This window comes from Penicillium maclennaniae, assembly GCF_028827695.1.
Source record: "Penicillium maclennaniae strain IBT 15551 chromosome Unknown utg000008l:1.0-3552695.0:1.0-3555053.0, whole genome shotgun sequence".
NCBI classification, from domain to species: Eukaryota; Fungi; Ascomycota; class Eurotiomycetes; order Eurotiales; family Aspergillaceae; genus Penicillium; species Penicillium maclennaniae.
Genome location: NW_026623220.1, coordinates 1,486,438 through 1,505,925, shown reverse-complemented (window position 1 = coordinate 1,505,925; position 19,488 = coordinate 1,486,438). Strand labels below are relative to the sequence as shown.

The 19,488-nt window shown below is 50.8% G+C and overlaps 7 protein-coding genes across 7 annotated transcripts; 5 read left to right on the top strand and 2 right to left on the bottom strand.

The window, feature by feature from the left end:
- Nucleotides 1-1,292: 1,292 nt before the first annotated feature.
- Nucleotides 1,293-1,877, top strand: N7477_009546 (Bys1 family protein; the record flags this gene model as incomplete). Its single annotated transcript, XM_056971207.1, has 1 exon — nucleotides 1,293-1,877. One exon carries the CDS (start codon nucleotides 1,293-1,295, stop codon nucleotides 1,875-1,877), a length of 585 nt encoding a protein of 194 aa, XP_056818186.1.
- A 585-nt stretch (nucleotides 1,878-2,462) lies between these two features.
- Nucleotides 2,463-4,059, top strand: N7477_009545 (hydroxyacid-oxoacid transhydrogenase; the record flags this gene model as incomplete). Its single annotated transcript, XM_056971206.1, has 4 exons — nucleotides 2,463-2,881; nucleotides 2,937-2,995; nucleotides 3,054-3,141; nucleotides 3,192-4,059. 4 exons carry the CDS (start codon nucleotides 2,463-2,465, stop codon nucleotides 4,057-4,059), a joined length of 1,434 nt encoding a protein of 477 aa, XP_056818185.1.
- Nucleotides 4,060-4,241: 182 nt separating this feature from the next.
- On the bottom strand, nucleotides 4,242-5,946 carry N7477_009544 (Zn(II)2Cys6 transcription factor; the record flags this gene model as incomplete). The annotated part of the gene is made up of 2 exons (XM_056971205.1): nucleotides 4,242-5,819; nucleotides 5,890-5,946. 2 exons carry the CDS (start codon nucleotides 5,944-5,946, stop codon nucleotides 4,242-4,244), a joined length of 1,635 nt encoding a protein of 544 aa, XP_056818184.1.
- A 2,169-nt stretch (nucleotides 5,947-8,115) lies between these two features.
- N7477_009543 (putative C2H2 finger domain protein) lies at nucleotides 8,116-9,498 on the bottom strand (the record flags this gene model as incomplete). Its single annotated transcript, XM_056971204.1, has 2 exons — nucleotides 8,116-9,325; nucleotides 9,380-9,498. The coding sequence occupies 2 exons, from the start codon at nucleotides 9,496-9,498 to the stop codon at nucleotides 8,116-8,118; spliced, it is 1,329 nt and encodes a 442-aa protein (XP_056818183.1).
- A 526-nt stretch (nucleotides 9,499-10,024) lies between these two features.
- Nucleotides 10,025-14,141, top strand: N7477_009542 (HECT domain protein; the record flags this gene model as incomplete). The annotated part of the gene is made up of 4 exons (XM_056971203.1): nucleotides 10,025-10,222; nucleotides 10,305-11,937; nucleotides 11,963-13,965; nucleotides 14,019-14,141. 4 exons carry the CDS (start codon nucleotides 10,025-10,027, stop codon nucleotides 14,139-14,141), a joined length of 3,957 nt encoding a protein of 1,318 aa, XP_056818182.1.
- Nucleotides 14,142-14,772: 631 nt separating this feature from the next.
- Nucleotides 14,773-15,835, top strand: N7477_009541 (uncharacterized protein; the record flags this gene model as incomplete). The annotated part of the gene is made up of 4 exons (XM_056971202.1): nucleotides 14,773-14,808; nucleotides 14,925-15,263; nucleotides 15,326-15,485; nucleotides 15,546-15,835. 4 exons carry the CDS (start codon nucleotides 14,773-14,775, stop codon nucleotides 15,833-15,835), a joined length of 825 nt encoding a protein of 274 aa, XP_056818181.1.
- A 352-nt stretch (nucleotides 15,836-16,187) lies between these two features.
- N7477_009540 (uncharacterized protein) lies at nucleotides 16,188-17,241 on the top strand (the record flags this gene model as incomplete). Its single annotated transcript, XM_056971201.1, has 3 exons — nucleotides 16,188-16,304; nucleotides 16,982-17,122; nucleotides 17,197-17,241. 3 exons carry the CDS (start codon nucleotides 16,188-16,190, stop codon nucleotides 17,239-17,241), a joined length of 303 nt encoding a protein of 100 aa, XP_056818180.1.
- Between the last annotated feature and the right edge of the window lie 2,247 nt (nucleotides 17,242-19,488).

The following is a 19,488-nucleotide window of genomic DNA, read 5'->3' as shown; positions in this document are numbered from 1 at the left end:
CTGCCATTCGTTCCATACTGCCTCCTCACCTTATACCTCAAATCTTTGAAGATAAGAGATGTGTTCGTGAACATGAGGATTTGCGATAAGGTTAGATCAGAGGGTACCCGTTGCCTGCGCTTCTCGCCAAAGGTGTGCCCGTGTCGCTCTGCAATGATGATCCCGCCATCCTTGGCCAAGGTAAAAAAAAAGCTCTGGGGCGCTGATTGTGAGAGGCTGCCACTATTTAAAGATCAATCAGCACCAATCTCCTTCATGAATCAGTAAGATGATGCACACTTGTAGATAGACCCCGCCGTCTCCCAGCTTTGAATAGCGAGGGCCTAGACAGACCCTTCTAGGGCTTTGTTGCGCGGGGGTTGAGTCGGAATGCTCACAGGCACCATCGTGCATTCCATCAATGCAAGGCACAAGAATCGGGTCTGAAGAGACAGCTTCCATTGTCCGAGTGATCCGTGCATTCGTATTTCGCACGTTGGACAATTCAGCGTTGCTCCTCGAGACCTAGGCCGGTCAAAGTTTAACATCCCATGTTGGAAAAGGAGACGAGAACCTGCCATTCGCTTCAGGATGGGGAGGACCGGACACTTGACAATCTTATCAGCGATAACGATGGTGTTGCAGGGCCTGGAACATGCAAATGTTGGGAGAGGGCCAATGGAGACTCCATGTCTCCATCGCAGATGAACACAGAAACCAAACACAGAACGGACAGGTCTCAACGACTTGTGAAGAGGGCCGGGAGAGAGGACAAGACCCTCCCTCACGTAGGACGCAGGTACAAAGTTTTGAAAAAGGTCCGAGTCGCCTCAAATCACCCGAGAAAGCAAGTGATCACATTCCATTTGGGACAGCCGTGGAATCGAGGGACCAAGACTGACAGTTAAACTCGCATCGCACCCACGAGGTCGTCCATTTGAGTCGTGGCCCATGTAACATTCTGCCGACTGTTCCTTTGTACTTATTGGCCCGTCTCATTTGACAGACGCTTTCTGATACTGTGGTAACCATTCATCGTACAGTTTCTATACACAATGCAGGGGCGTCTAGCAACCACTGCACTACCATGGCTTGGAATAATCTCCCTCACCGTGGAGATGCTGCATTCCGAGCATACTAAAGATGAGAGGACCTCCCGTGCCAAGCAATCCTGTTGGACCTGGAGAGAGAGAATTGCTTAACGCGAGGCAATACATTGATTTAAAAAGGGCAGCCATATTCCCTTTTTTTTCCCCCTCGTGCTCTCTATTCGAGAAACATAGCGTATATCACAAATCTAAATTTCTATCACAATGAAATTCGCAACGCTGCTTTCCTTCTCCTCTTTGGCCACACTGGCCTACGCCGTTCCAGCAAATGAGAATAGCGGCAACGAAACGGACATACCCTGGGGTGCGTTCCCAGTGTCGTCGGACCCCATTATGCCACTTCCACTTCCCACTCCAACCCCGACTCAAACACCCACATCTAACAGCGTCGGGAACCTCGGACGAGCCATGATTGAAAATCACTGCAGTGTGCCAATCTACATCTGGTCTGTAGGATCGACCCTTCGGCCCCAAGCCACAGTTCTCCCAAATGGGAGTTTCTTCGAGACCTATCGCCATGACCCAGAACGCGGCGGCATTGCGCTCAAGATCAGCACTGTGCACGATGGTCTGTACACGAGCTCGCCCATGACGGTTTTCGCATACAATTTGGCCGATGACAGTGTCTGGTACGACCTGTCCGACGTGTTCGGAGATCCATTCGCGGGGCACCCAGTTACCCTGAATCCATCGGAACCTGAGATTTACTGGCCAAATGGGGTTCAACCTAGTGGAAGCATGGTTCGAATGCGGGATGCGTCAGGGGATCTAATTCTGACGCTGTGTTGATTAAAACGGTGAAACATGGAACAGGAAACTACATAGTGTGGGGCAAAGGTTCCTAACTGGGGGGATTACCTAAAAGGGGTAGTTACTTAACTGGGTAGCTTCCTGACTAGGGGGCCTTGACCAGTTACGCTAGATTTGGAAACGTTAGCTACCTATGACTTGCACACTCGATGGTTAGCTTAGATAGCTTAATTTGTTTGCTCCCACGGACAGCTTCAATGCCCCGTTTCTTTCACTTTGACTACAAGCTTGACCATTTTCCTAGATGGTGTCCTTGATGTCAGTCGTTGAACCTCGGTTGTTCGGCCGGAAGGGGACGTTAGGACACGCGACAGCTACATAAAATCATCTAATCGCTACAAGAAAGGCGTTTAATCAAATCATCTAGATGAGCATAACCCCCCTTATCTCACAATGATCCCCAAATCCGAATCGAGCAACTACGTAGTTGGGGACCTCGGCCAGATCACCGAATCGGCCGACTCCCCGCATTTCTCCATTTCCCCAACTCCCTCATTGGCCTCGGCTCTTAAGTAACCTCCATCCTTCGACTTCCCCTCCAAATTATTCCCAAGTCACATCACAATGGTCGCTCCGGCAATTAGGGTAGCTCCCTCAGCTGCTAATCGCGCCCTGAATCTCCTGCGCACCGTTCAATTTACACACCCGCCTAGTTGTCCCTGCCACCGCAACCCGGGCTACCATAATACAAGTACACCATCTCTCATGACCCATGTTAAGCGTCACTTGGCTACACCCGTTGACCCGGCGCGTGAGAAAGAATATGCGTTCGAGATGGCTGCCTCGAGCATCCGCTTCGGCCCCGGCTGCACCAAGGAAGTCGGCATGGATTTTGCGAACATGGGCGCCAAGCGTGTCTGCATCGTGACCGATTCCAACGTCGCTAAACTTGATGCTATGAAACAGGCTGTTGAGGGTCTGACCAGGGAAGGCATTGAATTCACTATCTTCGACAAGGTCCGCACGGAGCCGAAGGACAGTTCGTAGGTGGCACCGTCCCGCCGTTTCCAATGTACATTACTGACATGGGTTGCAAAGAATCATGGAGGCTATTGCGTTCGCCAAGCCATACAAGCCCGATGCTTTTCTCGCTGTTGGTACGTAAAATCAATTCACTTAAGGGTGTTAGGCAGCCCAACTAATCAATTTCCCAAGGTGGTGGCTCCGTCATCGATACAGCGAAGCTTATGAACCTATACAACTGCTACCCGGAAGCCGACTTCCTCGACTTCGTCAATGCGCCGTTAGGCAAGGGTCGACCTGTAGACAAGAAACTCCTACCTCTCGTCGCAGTGCCGACGACAGCAGGACCGGTTCCGAAACAACTGGCACCGCCATCTTCGACCTCGTCTCCAAGAAAGCCAAAACTGGCATTGCCCACCGCAACCTGAAGCCCACCCTCGGCATCTGCGACCCCCTCAACACCCGTACCATGCCCTCAGCGGTCCACGCTGCCTCCGGTCTCGATGTACTATGTCACTCGCTCGAGTCTTGGACCGCAATTCCCTACCACGAGCGTACTCCCCGCCCTACGAACCCCATCAACCGACCCGCATATCAGGGCGCAAACCCCATCTCGGATATTTTCTCGCTCGAGGCACTCCGTAGCACGGTCAAATATCTGCCTCGCGCAGTCAGGGATCCCGAAGACCACGAGGCGCAGTCGAACATGCTACTCGCTGCTACACTCGCCGGTGTCGGATTCGGTAATGCTGGTGTTCACCTCTGCCACGGCATGAGCTACCCCATCTCCAGTCAGAACCCAGGCTACAAGCACAAGGGATACCAGGTCGATCATCCTATTATTCCTCACGGTGTTTCCGTCGCTGTTACCGCGCCTGCTGTCTTCCGTTTCACTGGTGCTTCGAACCCAGACCGCCACTTGGCCGCTGCTGAGGCATTCGGGGTTGATATCTCCAACGTCAAGCGGGAGAGTGCTGGTGAGGTCCTCGGCGAAGCCATTGCTCAATTCTTGGTTGAGCTGGGTGACCAGCCTCGTGGATTGAAGGATCTGGGCTTCAAGAGCTCCGATGTTGAGGGCCTGGTTGAGGGCACTATTCCCCAGCAGCGTGTGTTGATGCTAGCGCCGAACCTGAGTGGTGAGCTTGAGGCCGAGAGGGGTGAGTTACGGAAGCTCCTGGAGGAGTCTTTGGATTATTAGGCTATCTGAACTTCGAAGGTTGGGCTTAGGAGTTTTGATGAGAATGCGGCATGTTGTATATACAGTCGAAAACATCGATCTGCTAGAAATTGGACAATTCAATTGTGACTGCACATGTGTGCTCGACATGACAATCATAGGATATTGTTAATACAAAGAGAGAACTACACATGTGCCCCTTGTCAATGCCGAGAACCAGAAACCTCTCGTGGAGACTCATCATGACAAATAACGGGATCATCAGCAATGACTTTGGTTCCCAAGACTCCCATAGAAGAAGCGACGCGATCCAGCCAGATGACAGCACGAGGGTCGTTGCGATCTGAAGTGTGCGATGGCCCACGGCCAATCTCGGAGTAAATCCGAAAAGGTAGTCTGGATATCACAGAAGAGGCACTTGAAGGAAGCGAGTCCACGCTACCATCACTCCGGGGAGATTCGACCGCCGATTCTGGCGAGAAGTCTCCTACTAGAAGTTGAAATCGCAGTCTATCTTGTAGACGAGTAGATATTTGGCGTAATGTTGCTTGAATATTCTCTGATCCACGCAGGAGCAACGAGGGACCGGTCTCGGGGAAGATTTCAGGGACAGGGCCAACAAAGGTCCCCGGCCGCCGAATGATGCCTTGTTGACGTTGGCTGTGAGCGTTGATAGAAGCGCTTAACTCGGCAGTTAGCGTTTTCAGCCGATTCGAGGTATCTGAGATTCGTTGAATGAGTGCCTCGATAGCCTCCTGACTCTCCGTTTCGCTAGATAGAAGCTCGCGACTTTCGCTGATGTATCGTGGACACCGTGCAATCTCCATAAAGACCTTGTCGGAGATGACTGCATAGGCAGACCACTCGCCTGGTTTCTGGCAGTCTTCAGACATGATATACTCGGAGTAGCTTTGCCACTCCTCGCCATCGAGAAAGCAGGGTTTACCCTGGTACACGGCTGTAGCAATATGAAACCCCCGGAAAGCGATCCAACATGATCGCCCAAATCCAGTTCGATGTGCTTGAGGGCCTCGACTCACCATAAGCCGCCTGACGGCGTCCGAGTGCACGACCCAAGCTTCGGGACTGGTCTGGGCGTACATTTCATAAACACTCAGCATCATCGCCGTACAGAGCATATTATCCGACATGGCGTGTTGGGGTTTTGAAAGGGCGCGAACTACCTCACTCAAGGACAGTCCATACAGTCGTCGACTCGTTTGAAGTAGAACGGGGTCCTGTGTTAGATGCGCCAGGTACACAGAACTTAAGCAGCAGATGGCAGAATCAAGATAGGCGTCGGCGCCAAAGTTCATAACGATGAATTCGGCAAACCCCGGGTCACTGCCGGCGCGAAAGCGATTGTGGAAATAAAGCGTTGGAAACGATGCGCTGATGAAATCCAGGAATAATTGTGGTTGCGCCGCTTGAAATGACTTGCGCACTAGTGACGGCGATAAGTTCTCGTCCAGAGCGACTGTTGAGTGACGTCGCATTAACGCGATCGCATTCTCCCGAACTATATCTGCTGCGCTAGCAGCATCCGAATGTTCGGGTCTTTTGACAGGTTTGGCCTGCGTAGACGCTGGCGCTGATGCCGATTTAGCTGTTCGCGAGGTCGATGGTCCCCTGGACACCTGGCGGGGCTTCCTCCGCGTCGTCGAGCGATGTCGCCTCTCCAGATTAGGCCCTTCATCTTGAAATCGGAAGGTGCGACGGTATCCAGGGCAGGATTTACCATATCGCTGGCATTGAGTACATTCAGGAACCGCCTCATCGCACTGCGATGCCGCGTCAGCGACGATCCTGTAAAGCGGGATGGGAAGATCCACCCCACAAGAGCGCGCTTACCTTGATGTGTCTTTCACGACACAGAGCACAGCCGGTACTGTGTGGTACCCCCACCATGGTCTGCAGAAGATTCTCAGTCGAGGGGCATCGCGTAAAGCTGGCGAATCATCCGCATTGGCGTCTTGATGCCGGATCGAGACAGAGTTGACGATCAAGTGAGAGGCGGGAGACAGCGTTAGTGAAGAAAAGAGGATAAGCTCAGGATCAAAGGTCCGCGGAGAAGCACCGAGAGTGGGGATCGGACACGAGTCCAGTAACAGACCGACAATTTGTCTCTGAGTCCTACTTTACCAGTCCCAAGTCGCAAATGGTAGAGGAACTGGTATAGATTGTTTGGGGATGTCGTTTCGGGCATGCAAGTGCCTGGAGTCTCTTACTCACTGCACGGTGATGCAAGATCTCGTCAGGGGCTGGGTTTGCTTTGGCTTCCAATAGCCGCATCTTGTTAAGCCGGAGCCACGGAAAGACCCACTTGGATCTAGCTTGCATTTGATTGCCGAGGCATGAGGATAGATAGAGAAACATCCGTGCTCTTTCTGTAGATCTGGCGGATCTGAGAACAACTGAGAATTACAGGCCAAGTGACTTAATCTTCGATATTGCTAATACTCCGATCATATTATTCCTTCTCAACAACTTTCTGGAGAGTGTGTGGAAGGTCTTTGCACAACGAAGATTGAATTGCATGTTTCATTTTCCTGTGAATCATGTTTACCAAATAAGCTGGAATATCAGCTATCGTGACATATGAGGCCAGAGCAATACAGACACTCAACTTTGGAGGGCGTCCGTGGCGACCAGTGGCTACTGGATGGAGGTATAAGCCTTTACCGAGTGACCCCACAATCTGTTGAAGTAAGCATTGAACAATGGTAATAAGTGATGAATTGAGACTATCTCTACTTCAGTGAACGTACAAGACGTATACTGAGAAGTTGACTAGCTTAACTTCTTGAGCCTGCGTAAGAGCATCAGTAAGCGGAGGAGTAAGTTGATCAACCCAGACAAGGGCAGATCTCAGTCCTAACATACCATCTAGGACGTACCTTTTCTGGCATCAAAGTCTATTTTTGATGCGACTGATTATCCTATTGGCTTAATTGACGTTTTCTATGGATATGCTTGATACCGCCCCTCCACGTTGCTATGAAAGCCCGTTCAAATCCAATGACTCATTAGGAGACTAGCAACATGTAGCAGGCCCCTGTACCTATAATCATTGCGCCAGAGGTTGGCTCTGGAAGCACTCGGTGAACCACCGGCATAGTCCCATTCTTTCTTGCTAGAACTTCTTTCTCGGATATTCTCGGCGACGGATTTCGACATTTATCAAGGCTGGGTAGGTCTCTCACTTGCATACTATCCTTCTGCCGATTGAATGGACCACGACAGAGTCTTTGTCTTAATCATTAAGATGCTAAAAGCAGTCACAGTCACGAAAATGCAGTCACGGTTAGTAAAGGATAAGTGAGAGTGAGATCATACTATTGCGATCAACAAAGACCGTGTTGCGATTACTCACCAATTAACCCGCAGTGGTATGAATTCTTGTAGACCTTATCTATCACAGCGATTCATAGAACTACATAAAGTTAATATACTCGAGCATGGAATTTTATTTGATCGATGTTTTAGTCAGATCATCGTTGAGACCGCTGAATCTGGAGACTGACTAGTGCTGAGTCCCACGCTACGGACAATGCGAGAAAGTAAAAGTTCAAAATTGACTCGTGATCATAATCATGCTTTTCATGCTACTTAAAAATGGCAAACGCCCCGAAAAAAGACACAAGAACCATGAGTATGCTGACGTATACACACATGCTTCACCGTGGAAGGATTATATCATGAAACATTGGAAAGCATGTGTGCTTGTGGCCTTGATATGCAGGGTTGGTGGTTGGGTCAATGAGGCCTTGTACAACCTAGCGAGAAGGATGACTCCGCTTGGAGACAAAGGTGTTAATGGCCCGACACCGAAAGAGAGTACCCAATAACTCGATGCTGGATTCGACTTCGGAGAGTCTCTAGCAGCCCGCGAGTGACAAGTCGGGTAAGGGGAAATTGGGTGTTGGGATTGTGGCTGGTGAATTCTTCCTTATGTGCTTGCTGAAGATGTCGACACGCATATTGCTAATGGACGACTGAGAGAAGCGCCGGAAAGGAGATTTTTGTGAAAAGGATAAAGAACAACATTTCGCAAAGATGGACCAAGCGTTGAACCGATCATTGGAGAAGGGGATCGCGGAAGTGCTTCTGGTTGTTGTTGGTTCGCTGGACACGGGCCACATAGCGATTCTCGTGGCGAAGAGCGCGAGTTCTCTCGCGTCGCTCGGAGGTAAGAACCGTCTGTTTCTGCTCTTCCGTGGCGCCAATCATACCCGTACCACCGTTGGCACGAGTGATAAGAGCACGGTGTTGGTTGCGGCCACGAGGCTTCTCTTCATCGGCTTCAATCTCGCCGTTCTCAATAGCAAGCTGGCGAGCGGCACGCTCGTCGGGTGAAGGGTGGCTGTGCAGATTTTGACGATAGTACTTAGCAAGCGAGCGGTGGCCAACGCTCTTGCCAGAAGGAAGATGAAGTTCGTATTCATCTTGGTAGACAAGAGGTTGCTTGCGGTTCGAGTCAATCTCCTCCTCCTCGTCGACAGAAGAGGCGTCTGTCTCCCAACCCTCGTCATCTCCATCAGAGACCTTAACTCCACCGTTCTTGTCAGGCGAGTCCTCCATCCCCTCATCCTCGTTGTCAGTATAAGTGCTTCGGAAGTCGTAGTATTGTCCAATCTCAATCTGCTCCTCTTCAGTCTCGAAAGCAATCATGCAATGGCCCTTGTCATTCATGTGAGCGCGGCATCCAGCGGCATTGTTGCGAATGGCATGGCAGTAAAGACATTCAAAGTTCTCGTTAATCTTGCGGTGAAGATATTTGATGAGACCATCCAGATCAGCCAAGTACTCCCATTCGGGAATGAACATTCCGTGCTTCTTCTTCATGTGCTCGACATTAGTGTGAACATCAGCCGCGTCGACACGGCAGAACAGACAGCGAGCGGTCGAGAACTCTTCCTTGTGCATGTCCTCGTCATCAGCCTCCTCGTCTTCCTGAATGGTAGCGGATTGAAGACCATCGGTGACGTGGGAGACCTCGTCGTGAGACTTGACAGGCTCTCCAAGCGAGAATGTGGAGCTCATGACGGACGCAGCATCGCCCTCTTTGCTCAAACGCGCCTCACGTTGCTTGTGCTTGGAGCTCTTGACGTGATTCTGGTAGGAGTTCTCGCTGAAAAAAGTTTTCTGGCAAGCATGGCAGGTCTTCTCAAAAGAGGCCTTCGCGGCAGCTTCGCTGGTTGTGGCTTTGGCGGCAAGAACTTTTTCGTTGAAAGTTTCGAGGGAGACCGGCGGTAGTGCAGCGATACGGCGTTTCATGTTGTACAAGCTAAATGATGTTATCAGCAGCTGCTTTTGAATCGCTGTATGCGGGGCCACTTACTGCCAGTCCTTGCGCATGTGATCCCTTTGCGCATCGCTGCGGTGGAAAGCAACAAGGCAGGTATTGCAAGTGTATGGAAGGTTAGCCGCGGAAGCAGCAGTCTGAGTAGCTGTCGACATGACTTCCTGTTCTCAAATATCACAAGAAGTTGTAACGGTAGAGTTTCCCTTGAGCAGAAAAAAAAGTGGGTGTGGATCGAAGATTTATCGCAGGCGGGGTATGATGAAATATCTGTCAAAGGTGGATTCTTCGCTTGCTTCAAGTCGATATCTGAGGGATAAAATTTTCAGAAGCTAGAAGAAAATGAAAGAACTTCCTTTGAAATATATTTCTGGCAGCATCAGTTCAACATCAAACTCATGTAGGGATGTGAAATCGTCCGAACCAGATTTGTAAACCACCCTTATCAACCATCGCACAGAAGACGCCGCTTACCCTTTTTGGGCCGAATGCCGCCTCCACACGTGACTCGGATCAAAAGATCACCGAGTCCCCGGATTTCCTGCCTCAGGCCACGGTTCGCTCTGATGATATCAGGTAAGCTGAGCATCTGCTTGCGCAGCCATAAGGTCGATTGCTCTTTTCCGACTCCCAATCTCCACATCTTTTCTCGTCTCATCGGGGTATGCGACGGGTTTTCTCACAATGACAAGGCTCCGCGGAGCTTCACTTGAATCCCACGACACGAAGCGACACGGCAGCGCCGAGCGACACCAGTTCTGTCGGTCCAAGATTCCCCCAAATGCACCAGAAGTCGTCGTACAAAACACGGTCGAGGTATCGCACCCATCACAGGTCCTTCCATGGTACCGAGATGAACGCAGACGGCGCTTTAATATACTAGTACGAAGGTGAGCGGTGGCTCGAACAAAGTGTCGTTTCGGACCCGAGCTGACGGACCTTGGTGGAAAGATACAAAAACCAGTTACTGCATGGATGTGACGATCCCGGATGTCTTACTCCAACCTGTGCCAGCCGTCGCCGACGAGTCAGCGAAGGTCCATATCGCCGCTATACGGAACTTAGCGCCCGAACTCTTGCCTGTTATCTCGCCAGTCTGGATGACGCGGAGAGTGGACTATGTCGTAACAACCCGAGATATTCCTCTGAATTAACCATTAATGATTACCACCGCATTTCAAATCAGCGATCCCGTGCGTTTCAGGCCCAAGCTGGGGCGGCTGCCACTACCGAGTCGGGCAGGCTCCCGCAAGATGATCAGAGTCAAGTTCCCGAGGATGCGGTCAAGAATACATTATGCCCCTCGCAGGAAGATGGATTGGCTTTAGAGAGCCATGAAGATGGACCGGAATCATATCCCGGTACTGCAACAAACAATTACTACTGGCAGGACCTTGACTACACGGTTGAGCAACCGCTCAAAGACCCGAAATCCTTCACCCAAAACCTCTTCGACACGATATCCTTACGTATGGTCGAGTGGCTTCCACTTCGTCGAGCGCCCAAGACCTTCCAGCCGAAAGCAAAGCATGCAGGGTTACAGCCCAATAGCACACATACAACCTCCGACAAACGACGAGGTCACCGAGAAAAAGAGGCTGAGAAGCGGCAATCAACCAAAGACGATTCCACTTTCTCTCAATCACATAATGTACCACCTCGTACGCCATCTTCACGGAATGCCGGGACCCAGCCAGCCGCTGTCGAACTCAAGTTCCAAAACCAGCATGTCAAACGGCTGTCACTCAGCGAGGTGGAAAACTGGCGACAGTCCTCATGGCACAGCCTGGACGAGAAGAAGCGACCCGAGCTTAAGAATAAGCAAATATCCGTGGGTTCTCATATGACGTCCAATGAGTTTGCGAGTCTTCCTTCGCCCCCGGCTTTGAAACATCGGCCGCAAAAGCATCGTGGAAGAATCGACAGCTTGGACAATACACGCCCGAAAGAAAGGTCCAAGGCCCAAAGGAGGGTTTCTTGGGACAGCGAGAAAATCCTGCATGAGCCTTTGCTCCAAGAGTCTCCGAGTCATCCCAAACCTCCTCTGCCGAAGCCCCATGTCGATATAGATTCTCCCAGTGATCCCAAAACCAAACACAGGTCTTCTCGGAGCACTCGTGACCAGGACCCTCTGGCCCAGACAGTCACTCATCTTACTCCAGAGATTATCAACGGCCTCGAGAGGATCATCATTGAGTCCGATGATGAGGCAGACCACTGGAAAGAAGAGCTCGATAGGATTCAGTCGATGGGAAGTTTCGATAACCCCGATTGGCGATTTGCCACACCTCGCCAACGTGAGGTATTTCCCTTCGTTGCACAAAGTGTCTTCTTTGTCTTCAGCAATGCCAAACAAATGCTGCTATCATTTGGTAAGGATTTAACTGGCTCGACTAGATTATCAGGGACACAAGTAGACAATCGTCTGGACGTTCCGAATCTCCGAGGCTCTTTACAGCGCCTGTTCACCATTTGCCCATGGGACATTGCGTTGCATAGCTTGTGGTCCGGTCTCGATAAACTATTCCTGCCCCCAGCTGAGTTTACTTCCTCGGCCAGAGCTTCGCGTCGTTCATCCCGCAGTTCTACCATGACCAGTTCTGCCGCTCCCCCCACCAGCAGTACGACGATTATCCGAGTCCGCACCCGAGGGGCACCTGTCGGACGCCGACGCTGCTTACATTGCAACGATTGCCTTCTTCGTCCTAGTTGGCTCTGTGCCAGACCTCGATTCGCAGACCTGGCGAGGGATATCACGAATGCGTGCTGCAGGCACTGTTGCTTCGTCGGCAGACATGCAAAAGCTATCCCCGGAACGTGCCCAACAAGCTGTCGACGCAACTGATAGGCTTGAGCATGAATTGGGTCTCCGATTGGTCAATCGTCTCGTCCGGGCTCTTACTGCACGCCTTGCATATCACGAAATCTCTAAAGCGCGGCAAGTTTACTCACTTGATCTACCAAAGCAACGCAAAATCAGCGTATTAGACCGTATCATTGATAACCTCACCGATCATTACGACTCTCAGCATCACGCGACTGATGCTCATTCATCACAAACAACTGGACCTGCCCACTTGATTCTGGAGTGGCTTCGAACACTCTTCTTGCGGGAATGGGATGGTAACCCGGAGATGGCACGCAGCAGTGCTTCTGGTGGCGCCATACAGATCATGGCCATGATGTATAAAGAACGAAACCGCTTGGAGCTGAGCCCCGAAGATTTCCAAACACCAATTCTCGCTGAGCGGCTGGACCCCCTTGAGATGCCCATTGCGTGGGTTGGCAACCTTCCAAATAACCGTACCATGCATCTCTTGTCATACCCCTTCCTTTTCCCGCCATCATCTCTGGTTATATACTTCCGCGCTCTCAATCACTCCGCCATGACCAAGTACTTTGAGGCCGCCATGACCACAACCAGGCATGTCACTCAAACTGCGTTTGGCAACATCCATATCACAAACGATGCTGCACTCTTGGCTCGCATGAAAGTTTCCATGTCCACCTACCTCGTTATTTCCGTCAGACGTGACAATGTTCTGACAGATAGTCTGAACCAGCTCTGGCGGCGAGAAAGACGAGAGCTGATGCGCCCTCTCAAGGTCCAGATGGGAATGGATGAGGGTGAAGAAGGCTTGGATCATGGCGGTGTGCAACAAGAATATTTCCGCGTGCTCATGGCGGAAGCGCTTGATCCAGCTTACGGCATGTTCACCATGGATAGCCGACACCGTATCTCCTGGTTCCGGCCCTGCTCTTTTGAGCCGCTGTACAAGTTTGAACTCCTTGGCTTGCTGATGTCCATTGCTGTTTACAACGGTCTCACCCTCCCAATTAACTTCCCAGTTGCCTTCTATCGAAAGCTACTGGGCCTCAAGGTGAAACACTTGGACCACATCAAGGACGGTTGGCCTGAACTTGCTCAGGGTCTCAGCTCACTCCTTGAATGGAAGGACGGTGATGTTGGTGATATCTTTGTGCGCACCTATGAGTTCAGTTTTGAGTCATTTGGTCAGGTCGAGACGATTGATATGCAAAAGGTTGGTCGGGATGCAATATGGCCTGTTCCCGTCAGTCATCCCACAGCGTTGTCCAAGATGCCTTCTGCCGAACCGGCAATGTTGAGCCCTCCTTCATCTACGACAGCTGAAGCGACTGAGGAGACAACAACATCCATGCCCGAATCGTTGTCAATGCAGTCTCCAACTCCTCCAAGCGATGATGCCGCTCTTGTGACGAACGATAATCGCCAACAATTCGTCAAGGATTACATTTTTTGGCTCACTGATAAGTCAGTTCGACCGCAATTTGAAGCGTTCCTTCGAGGCTTCCAAACTTGTCTTGACCGGTCGGCTCTGTCTATATTCACCCCGGAGGCGCTGAAGACAGTCGTCGAGGGTCTCCATGAAATCGACATCAAGGAGCTTGAAAACCATGCCCGCTATGAAGGTGGCTTCGGGCCCGATCACCGCGTCATCCGGGACTTCTGGAGCGTTGTCCAGCAGTACTCGCCAGAGAAGAAAGCACAACTTTTGGAATTTGTCACTGCCAGTGACCGTATTCCAGTCAATGGAATCCCCAGCATCATGTTCGTCATTCAAAAGAATGGTGTGGGAGATATGGTAAGTAGTCACTCCTTTTCGTTTCTGGTATTCCATGCTAATCTCATGTTTAGCGTCTTCCGACAAGTTTGACGTGTTTCGGTCGTCTCTTGTTACCGGAGTACTCTTGTAAAAAGGCCCTCGCTGAAAAGCTTGATAAGGCACTTGAAAACGCGCGAGGATTCGGCGTTGCGTAGTCGCGGGACTACGAGGAACCACTCGAAGGATGTACATAGCCATTTTCTTGTTCTATAAATGCCTGGAATGGAAAGCAGCATGTCGTTGTGCAGCACTTGAGGCTCTGATTTTACCTTGTAGTTGATATGTATGTCGAGCTTAAGTGTGAAATAAAATGAGGAACCATCTTTAGACTTTTAAAATATTATGAGCTTTATGCACAGCTGAGCAAGTACCGGCCGACCTTCCGTTGAATGTTTCGCAGAGCATGTGGAGTTTCAAGATGCCAAGTTGGCCGACAAATCAAATGCATTCCACTCGCATCGGCCCCAGTTGCGGCGTGTGGTTCGCCATGAAGCGATCTGAGCAACTGTGGCAACGCCCAAAGATGGCGGAGTGCTGACCTCCGATGACTCTTCGCCTTGCAACCTCTTTCATAGATCAAGGTTGGTAACAGCTCCTTGCAATTACTTTGAACTGTCGATCATTGTAAGTCAAACTGCCATCTGCCTTTGTCGAGCCTGCGCCTCTATTTTCCCCCGCTGCCCCACGTTCCGATAAGAGGCGCTCCCAAGGTGCTTCAATCGCCAGCTGTCTACAACAGCTAAACAAACCCATAGCTTGCCTTGTCGTTCGGTAATTACATTCGACATGGCCCCGATCATCCACTGCGTCCGGCACGCCCAGGTACGTCGCATATTGCACCCCTGAGCTTTATACAGAACCTAGCGCCAATCTTCACGCGGACTTACAAATACTTCCGTGAAAGTCTGCTTCAATTGAGCTAATACCCTTTTTCACAGGGCGTCCACAACCTCTGCACCGAAAATCATGTCATCCCTGATCCCCTCCTCACAGACCTTGGCCATGAGCAATGCCGCAAGCTCCAAGAATCTTTCCCCCGCCATGCCTATGTTGACTTGGTGACCGCGTCGCCACTGCGTCGCACCATTTACACAGCGTTGGAAAGCTTTGAGCCTGTGTTCAAGTCTCACCCCGACATGCAGCTTATTGCTCTGCCCGATCTTCAAGAAACCTCCGACGTGCCTTGTGACACCGGCAGTGACCCGGAAGTTCTGCGGGAAGAATTCGCGGGAAAAAACGTGGACTTGGGGTTGGTGCATGAAGGGTGGAACAACAAGGTTTGTCGGGACAGCGAGACACTCTGCAATAAATCTAGCTAATACTCTTTTGCGAACCCCAGGAAGGTCGCTATGCGCCTCGTAATGGAGCATTGAAGGAGCGTGCACGCGCTGCACGCCGGTGGTTGAAGGCTCGACCCGAGAAGGAGATCGTCATGGTAACACATGGTGGATTCTTGCACTACTTCACCGAGGATTGGGAAGATAGCAGCGAGTTCCAGGGTATGTCATATAAGCTAGAGCCACGTTCTGGAGCTGCAGGAACTAATCATATCTACGCAGGTACCGGCTGGATGAACACCGAATACCGCACGTTCACTTTCAGCGACGAAGAGCACAAGCATGACTTGGATGGCCACCCACTAGACGGCGACAATGCTACTCTTATCGAGACTGGAGAGTCTCGCGAGCGCCGTGGCAAGACTGGTCCTACTCCCGACCGTGAGCAGCAGAAGACCCTATACATGATTGGTACACAAGGCTGGGATAACCAGGGTCTTCAGCTCAGTACTGCTGAGCGGGACTCTGTCAAGGTGCCCGAGGGCAAGGAGGTTGGAGGGGTGCGCATATAGAGAATTCTTAGATGGCGTGATAGACACTGCGTTGTCTTTGTAACGAGAACTCGCATGTCTTGAAAAGAGTCATTCAAGATAGAGCGCATAGATTTGATGTAGATAGACCAAAAGCAACTTTCGAGGATGTTAAGGCATACATGCTGTAGATCCGAGTTTCATTTTCCCGAAGTCGTTCTTTGTAGATGCGGCACGGGCCTATGGACAGTGGGTGCCTCCAAGCCGCCATTGTATGCAGTTTCACCGAGATGATCCAGTTCATTCATGCTCTGCTTTGATAGAACATATTTTCGTTGCACTTTATTCAAGACAATCTCACACATAGTCAACAAGGATTAGATGATGACACTCGATGAAAGCGCAAAATGCCATTGTGCGGATCATTGTCAGGACAAGTCGATATAATGCCCTCCAGTTTCCGTTCCAGATAGACTTCAGACTCAACAGCACAGTCTCGTGGCTCCCAGGGGTATCTTCAGAGACTACGCGAGGCCAATCGTACTCTAGGTATTACCTCTCCAACATTAGTAAGTTTTCCATCCAAAGCTGACAGTTCGTTCTAGGGGCCATCTTTATTTCTAGGACAAAGTATAGGAAAGCTACTTTGATCATCACTGGCGTATAACAAGATGAGTGCATCAATTTTGTCAACTACCCCCCCGAACAAACTAACAAACTCGCTCAGGTCCGAGTTCGAGCCCCACACGCCTTACTACTCCAGCTAAGTCAAATGCCCTTTCTCAGCTGCTACTGGAGCGACTTACTGCTGTGTAGAAATCATCGTGATCTACTAACCATACAGGTGCAAACACAATCATTCTTTTCCCAACCTTGTTGCTAACCGGTATATAGGGCGCATATTATCGAACTAACCCGAAACTCAGATTGTCTCTGACTTGTGGAAACCGGATATTCGGGTGGTCTGGGGAAGTATCCCTTCCTAGCGTTATTACTAACATTTATGTAGGACCAAATTTGAGTTCTATACACATATACAGAGAGCGCTGGGGAGACACTTTCATACGAAGGTACGTCACAAAGCAGATTCTTGAAAGCTAATGGAGTGTTAGATTCAGCCAATCCGTACTGCCAAGTCCGAGAGTGCAGAACAAACAAGGTGGGTAATTTGTTTTCTGTTTACTGCAGTACGAGAGAAACTTCGATTTCTCATTGATGAAGCGCTTGAATAAGATGACATCAACAGGTACAGTCAAAAATACTTCACCGTCATGTATTGACGAAGTTCAAGAGACCTTGTCAAACCAATTCGATTTGCAAGAAGACAAGGTACGTGATCTCCTGCCTTGTGCTCCGGCTAATGCGGTAGATTTAGTCGATTTACTGAGATCCATCTTCACCAGGCAATTGCAGTGGTTTATACCGAGACAACGGTGCGCCCGGGTTGACCCTGTTCATCAAAGGCTTACCAGGTCTCGGCTGTCCACTGTTTATAGACAAGGGCAAAACGCTGCAGGGTGTGGCCTCGTATTTCCACAAATTTGCCGCGGTACACCAAGTGGAGCTTATAAACGTCAAAAGTACGACCTCATATGAGACGCCCACCGAACGTCTCAGGAGATCCAGGCGACCTGTGAGGGTCTCACGTATGCGTAGAGGTAGATAGCGTCTCGAGATGAAAGATCAATATTAAGAACAGCTATAGTCGACTCTAGATACAAGACGTAGCGCGAGGAAGCAAAAGAAAAGGAGCTTCCTCGCGTTCAGGGGAACCCAGATAAGCTATGTGGGTCCGCCACACCATACTTCCTCCGCTCATCGTGTATGCTTCATGTATATCTGTGACATTACCCCCCTCCTATACAACTAGGAGCTCCTGCGACGCCATAGCTCAGTTGGCGAAGGCCGCTCCGGGTTCTGGCTGTGAAATTCGTACAGGAGCTCACCACTGCCAGGAACCAAATCTGACTGAGGTCGCCACGAAGGAGGGTGGCCTTTCCATTTGACATAGTACTCCAGTCTTCTTTTTCCGTGTCGGTTCTTGGTGATGCGTGAATCCAGGATCTTCTCGACCATACATTCTTTCCCTTCCATGTTATCCTTGTTCAATTTGACTCGTGGTTGCGTTGACGCGTTCTGATTAGGGAGAGGACCTGAGGCTGCCCGGCGGAGCAAACTCGCGTGGAATACATCGTGAATCCTCAATGCCGGAGGGAGCTCCAGTCGATATGTGACTGGACCCATGGCTTCCACAATGCGGAAGGGTCCTATGAACTTTTCCGAGAGTTTTCTCGCTGGTCTCTCCTTACTCAGATTCTTCGTCTCCAACCACACTTCGTCTCCTTCACGAAAGTGCGGTGCGGTCGTTCGATGCTCATTCGCATATTCGGCATGTCGTGCTTGAGCCAAGGTCATCTCCGTGCGTAAGATCTCTGTCAATCTTGCCATCTCGTTGGCAAAAGCGTCCGCGGCCTTAACATCTATCTGTTGCTTCGGGGGTAGCTTGCGTGTTTTGGGGTGGCTCATGTCCCATTCGAGGGTGTTGCCCGTACACTGTATAGAACGGGGTAACTCCGGTGGTTGCACTCTTGTGATTGTTGATCGCGAATTCGGCAAGTGGCAGCCAGTTGACCCAGTCATCCTGTGAATAATTGACATAGGCCCGGAGGTACTGTTCTAGGCCTTGGTTGGAGTTCTCCGATTGTCCGTCCGTTTCGGGGTGGTACGCCGTGGAGGGTTTTGTGGAAACCCCTAGTCTCTGGCAGAGCCGCTGCCAAAGGCGAGAGGTAAACTGCGTTCCTCGGTCTGACACTATCGTTGTTGGCAGGCCGTGGTGTTTCCAGACGTGGTGTAGGAACAGCCGTGCCGTGTGCTTCGCGTCCGTAGATCCACATGCAATGAAATGTCGTTGTTTCGAAAGCCGGTCGGTCACGACCATGATGTTCTTGCAAATTTGGCCCGTCGTCTCGTTCTTGCTCCTTGGCAGATCAACAATGAAGTCTACTGCTATGTCTTCCCACCTTGCAATATGACAATTGCGTACGTATCGTTGAACAGTTTGACCCATTCTGGGCCAGTAGTAGTGTCGTGAGAGTAGCTCGTAGGTCTTGGCTCTTCCTGGGTGCCCTGCGGCGGCGTTGTCATGGCACGATCGTAGGAGTCGTAGGCGTAGTTCATCGTCGTCGGGAACAAACATTCGATCTTTGACGTATAACCTTCCGTGTCGTTCTGCCATATCATGAATTGGGATCTTCAGTCGTGCCAGCTCTGTCGGTAGCTGCCGTTCGTGTGCCTCCATAACTTCCTTAATCTTTCCCGGTATCGGATCTCTCGTATAAGCAGCGGCGATCAAATCATCGAGGGGTCGTTGCGTATCATCATGGCCTTCGCTCAACATGTTCTGCTTCAGAGATAGGGGATGCATCCCCGGTGATAGGTTTTGCGGCTTGATCACCGTCTGGTTCTGATGCTGTTGCCTTTCGTCCTCATTGGTCTGTGGCGTATCCGATGATCGTCGCGTCAAAGCGTCCGGTTTTCCACCTCGGGCCCCTGGGCGGTAGATGAGTTTGAAGTTGAACCGCGAGAGGAACTCGCTCCATCGTGCCTGGCGCCGACTGAGGCGCTTGGTCGTCATGAAATGTTCCAGGTTCTTGTGATCGCTTATCACTTGTACTGGAGTCTCTGCGCCTTCCAGT